This window comes from Tursiops truncatus, chromosome 18 (assembly GCF_011762595.2).
Source record: "Tursiops truncatus isolate mTurTru1 chromosome 18, mTurTru1.mat.Y, whole genome shotgun sequence".
In the NCBI taxonomy this organism is placed as follows: Eukaryota; Metazoa; Chordata; class Mammalia; order Artiodactyla; family Delphinidae; genus Tursiops; species Tursiops truncatus.
Genome location: NC_047051.1, coordinates 21,652,944 through 21,658,943, shown reverse-complemented (window position 1 = coordinate 21,658,943; position 6,000 = coordinate 21,652,944). Strand labels below are relative to the sequence as shown.

Sequence of the window (6,000 nt, the reverse complement as noted above, 5' to 3'; positions counted from 1 at the left end):
GACCAGAACCTCTGGTATTATAGGAGATAAAAAGATCTTAGCAGCTATTTATTTAAAACATTTTTAGGGCTTCCCTGGTGGCACAGTGATTGAGAGTCCGCCTGCCGATGCAGGGGACACGGGTTCGTGCCCCGGTCCAGGAGGATCCCACATGCCGTGGAGCGGCTAGGCCCATGAGCCATGGCCGCGCCTGCACGTCTGGAGCCTGGGCTCCGCAACAGGAGAGGCCACGACAGTGAGAGAGGCCCGCATACCGCAAAAAAAAATAAAATAAAACATTTTTAGAAGGTTCAGTTACTATCTTTACGGACAAATTTTAATTATTTAAAACTCAGGTACCATGACTTCACAAACTACTGTTTATGCTATAAGAAACTAATTGAACCTCATCAAGTACTATACTTTACATACTTTTTCAAAGGAAAAATTTTTTAAAAGGTCCAATTCTGAACCATACCAAAAAGAAGCACTTCAACTGAATTGAAACACACATAGAGGCCAGATCTGTAATGTTTCAAATGATCAATATTTGTGCTACTTAAATGCCAATAGGTGAATTTCAACATGTCCTTTGAAATAAACAGTGAAAATTAAAATTGCAAAACCTTCTCATTGTATTAATTTGCTCTTTTTGTTTATTTCTAAAACATCCCCCTTTCTGAAGTTAAAGAATGACTCTTCCTCTCCCGTATTAAAAACAAAATGATTGTATTTCTCTCCCCAATCTATAGCTCTGCTCAGCTGAATTAAAATTTTTTTAATTTTTTTCTTTACCCCTAAACCAGTACCTTCAATTCTTAACTGGCCCAAGGGCAGACTTCCTTACATGACAGCAATAAACACAAATAAAAAGTAGAATTCTGCCAGCAAATATTATGTATGATCCCAACAATACAGACACAGTCTTAAAAATCAGTTATGTATTTATTTGTATAGAATCAAAGGAAAGACTTGAAAATCCTACATAATAGCCCATGAGGCTTACAATTTAATTACTAATCCAGTTTAAAAAAAAGAAAAGGTTTTCCTCCACAAACTTGAAGATGTTGCTATTTTACATGCTTCAGATATGTGTACTAAAACACCAGACACCTATTCATCTTTAGTTTTTGCAGAAGTAGTATTAAGTCCAAAAAAGTCTTTTTTAATGATGTACCGAACACACTGCAAAATCACATTTCTTTCATGTCGAATGTCTGGAGCTAAAAGCTAAGAAATGATAAATAAAAAGATTAGCTGGTAAATAAAATATATCCAAGAAACACCATCTAAAATAGCATGTGTGCCTTCTCTATATAAAGAACACAGAACAATAAAGATGTGTATTATATTTACTAATTATTTTCCTAAAACGCAATGCAAGAATATTTCCTTTTAACCAAAACTATCTAGCTTAAGCACAAATGTTCACATTTGAGATCCTCTCTAGGACTATCAAGCAAAGGACAGGAAAAATAGGTTTAAAAGTCTACAATTCTTTAAATCTAAAAATCATGTCAAACAGGATCCTCCTAAACCCAAATCTATAAACAGTACAGAAAGTGGTAAGGAGATATGGTAAATATAGTAATAATGAAACTAGCAGTAAAAAATCCTAACACTGCTGGTCTTTCAGAACTTCCCATTTTTGTGTTTACTGTAATTAAAAGAAAGCTGAAAATCCCTGGTATCTAGAATACATAACCAAGGAATTATATGTGATTCGCCAAAAAGATTTAATGTAACTACTCATTTTACTTCTGATGTCATTAATGTAGTTCAGAAACACCCACACAGGACCTTTCAGTAGAAAGATGATTTAATATACCACTTATAAGGTAAACATTAAAAAAATGCAATTTACTTTATATAGCACCAAAATTTACAAAACAGAGTACATTTCAGATCAATTTTTATTAAGAAGCAACTGTGTCTACATGTATTACAACATGTCATAGAGTGTAGTCACAGAACACTTCAGCTACAGCAGAAGCATATATCTGACCAGGCAAAATCAGACTTTGCACAGAATGCCAATAGATAGTTTTACAATTCCACTGAAAATTTCAGAGTATTTCTATCACTCTTAGAAATGAAAGTCTTGGATCTTTGAACAGCTTCGTGTCCATCACTTAGAATCAAAAGAGGCATTGCTTCTTACAATTTGAAGAAAGATCATAAATTTTTGAGCACATCATGCTGAGAATAAAGCCAATAATGCACAGAATAAACATAAAACCCTTTCTCTCCCTTCAGCCTGCACTGTATTTAGCTGTGCTCTCAATAGGAAAACTTTATAAAGGTCAGTACACTTCAATACCTATTTCTTTACCAACCACTTAAACCTAGATTCCTTTATTTTAAGCAGTTTTGAAAATTGTAATTATTCTACATTTACCAAATATCAGCTATATTTCAAATGCAGCTTCAGAATTAAGATACATAGATAACTCTCCAAGGAGCATATGTCTCTGGTAACCTTAAAATACACACACACCAGCCCAGGAGCTCTATCTTCAAGACACAAGAAGAACACAAAGATCAGAACATAAAGAAAAATCACTTACCATTTCCAGGAGATATGGATGGTGTGTTCTTGGTTCAAATAATGTTTGATAATTGCGATAATTTTTTTTCCTCTTAGGATTTGTGTTTTTAAAACTTTTCTTTTGGCTCTCATACTTGGCTTCTGAGAAATTTCTAACAGTTGCTTTAACATCTTGACTTGGTTTCTTAGGAGTACTGCTATGAAGAACCTGGTCTTCTGCCAGAATGTCTGCTTCAGTCTTGATGGGAACTTCTAATGTGATGAAATATAAACACAAAAATAAAAAACAAATTAAAAAACAGGGAAAACTTACACAGATAACAAAAAAACACACCCCATAATATTCCCCTTCCCCAGCCATAATACTGGCTACTTATTAGTTAAAACTGAGCATGTACAATGTATTATACAAAATTTTTCAAATTGTGAGCTATGACTGCCAATAATTGAGATTACCACAAAGAACTACAGAAAACGATCCCTATGAAAGAAATGATACCAGATGGAAACTTGGATCTACACAAAGGAATGAAGAGTGCCAGAAAGTCAATATGTGGATAAATACAAAAGACCTTTTTTCTCATTTGAAAAAAATTTTAAAGATAATTGACTATTTAAAGCAAAAATAATAATAACAATGTATGTAGGATTTATAACATCTATAGAATTAAAATCTAAGATAACAATAGCACAAAGGAAGGGAAGAGGAAAATCTAAGTATATTGCTATAAAATTCTTAAATTACAGGAATACTTCACTTTACTGTGCTTCGATTTAATGTTGTTCACAGATAGAGCGTTCTGTACAAATTGAAGGTTTGTGGCAACATTGAGCAAGTCTATCAGCACCATTTTTTCAACATCAATTGCTCACTTCATGTCTCTCTGTCACATTTTGGTAATTCAATATTTCAAACTTCATGTCTCTCTGTCACATTTTGGTGATTCAATATTTCAAACTTTCACTGTTATTAAATCTGTTATAGTCATCTGTAATCAGTGATCTTTGATGTTACTATTGTAATTGTTTTGGGTCACCACAAACCATGCCCATATAAGACAATAAACTTAATTCATAAATATGTATGTTCTGACTGCTTTACCTACCTGCCATTCTCTCATTTCTCTCCTTCTCCGCAGGCCTCCCTATTCCCTGAGACACAATACTGAAATTATGCCAGTTAATAACTGTGCTACAATGGCCTCTGAGTGTTCAAGTGAAAGGAAGTGTCTCACGTTTTTCACTTTTTTTTTTTTTTTTTTTTTACGTTTTTCACTTTTAAGTCAAAAGCTGAGACAGGCCAGAAGCTAGGCCTCTTGTACCAGTTAGCCAAGTTGTGAAAGCAAAGGAAAAGTTTTTGAAGGAAATTAAAAGTGCTACTCCAGTGAACACACAAATGATAAGGAAGGGAAACAGCCTTACTGCTGATATGCAGAAAGCTGTAGTGGTTTGGACAGAAGATCAAACCAGCCACAACATTCCCTTAAGGCAAAAGCCTATAATCCAGAGCAAGGCCCTAACTCTCTTCAATTCTATGAAGGCCGAGAGAAGTGAGGAAGCTGCAGAAGAAAGGTCTGAAACTAACAGAGATTTAAAAGAAGCCGTCATCATGACATAAAAGTGCGAGGTGAAGCAGCAAGTGCTGATGTAAATAAAGCTGCAGCAAATTATCCAGAAGACCTAGCTAAGACAATTAACAAAGGCGACTACACTAAACAACAGAGTTTCTATGTAGACGAAACAGCCTTGTATTGGAAGAAGATGCCATCTAGAATTTTCATAGCTAGAGAGGAGAAGACAATGCTTGCCTTTAAAGCTTCAAAGGACAAACTGACTCTCTTGTAAGGGGCTAATGCAGCTGGTGACTTAAAGTTGAAGCCAATGCTCCTTTACCATTCTGAATATCCTAGGGTCCTTAAGAATTACACTAAATCTACTCTGCCTGTGCTCTATAAATGCAACAATGAAGCCTGGATGACACAGCACATGTTTATGACATGGTTTACTGACTATATCAAGCCTATTGATGAGACCTACTGCTCAGAAAAAGATTCCTTTCAAAATATGACTGCTCACTCCTGGTCACCTAGGAGCTCTGATGGAGACGTACCAGGAGATTCATGTTGTTTTCATGCCTGCTAACACAACACACAGTCTTGTCAAGTTCACATAAACATGTTTTGGGGTATATATGTGTTGGGGTATAAAACGAATCTCAATAAATTGAAAAACTGAAAGCATATAGAATATGTTCTCTGACCATAACAGAAGTAAATAAAATCAATAACAGAAAACTATCGTTAAAAGCCCTCCAAAAAACTGGAGCTGAACAACAGACTTCTAAATAACCAGAGTTAAAGGACATATCACAAGAGAAATTAAAAAATATTTTGATATAAATAAAAATGAAAACAAAATGTGTCAAATTTGCGGGATGCAGCTAAAGCAATGCATGGAGGCAAATGTATAGCTCTGAATGCTTACATTAGAAATGAAAAAAATTTAAAATCACTTATCTCAGTTTCTACTGTGACAAGGTAGAAAGTGAGGAGGAAAGAAAGAGTGAAAGTGTGAAAATCAATTAGAAATAGACAACAGAAAAAAATCAACAAAGCCAGAAGGCAGTTCCTTGAAAAGATTTATAAAATTAATAAACACCTAGCAAGATGATCTGATCAAGAAAAAAGGGGGAAAAAAAAACCCAATTAATAGTATAAGGAATCAAAGAAGGAACATCACTATAAATCCTACATATATCACAAGAAAATATCACAAACAACTTTATGCCAATAAACTTGACAATTGGTCAAATTGAAACAAATTCTTTTGAAAAATATAAATTACCAAAACTGGCTCAAGGAAAAAGTAGAAAATCTGAATAGTGCTATACCTATTAAGGAAATTTGATTAATTTAGAATCTTCCCCCAGAGAAAATGCCAGGTACAGATGGCTTCACTACTGAATCCTACAAACAAGAAAAAATTGCAGCAATTCTACACAAATCCTTAAAAGAGGAGGAGGAAACAGATCCCAACTCATCCCAAATCCAGACAAAGCCTATAAGAGAAGAAAAACACAGACTAATATTCCTCAAGAACACGGATGCAAAAATCCTTAATAAAATATTGGCAAATCAAATCCAGTAATGTATTAAACAGGTAATACACCAATTCCAAGTAGACTTTATCCCAGGAATACAGGGTTAGTTTGACATTTGAAAATCAATTGGTGTATTTCACCACATTGAGAAAAAAAACCACCACCACCATATAATCAGTTGAAAATTCACAAGTATTAAGATAGGAATTCCCTCCTCTCAGCCCCAAATGGTTTTTCTATATTTTTGATTACCATGAATTATAGGCTAATGTGATATAAAGAGTTCTATCCTAGACGTTGGGAACTGAGTTCAATTGCCTGGACAAGAGTGTAACAGGCTAATCATATGCCTCAAAACCCTCAACATTCAAGC

The 6,000-nt window shown here is 34.5% G+C and overlaps 1 protein-coding gene across 1 annotated transcript in view; it reads right to left on the bottom strand.

The window, feature by feature from the left end:
- Positions 1-905: 905 nt before the first annotated feature.
- Positions 906-6,000, bottom strand: part of NUFIP1 (nuclear FMR1 interacting protein 1) — a 44,151-nt gene continuing 39,056 nt past the window's right edge. Inside the window, exons 9-10 of the mRNA XM_019936527.3 lie at positions 2,547-2,779; positions 906-1,209 (exon numbers count right to left, since the gene is read on the bottom strand). Coding sequence (XP_019792086.1) covers positions 1,093-1,209; positions 2,547-2,779 — 350 coding nt within the window. The 3' untranslated portion in view covers positions 906-1,092. The remainder of the gene's footprint in view (positions 1,210-2,546; positions 2,780-6,000) is intronic.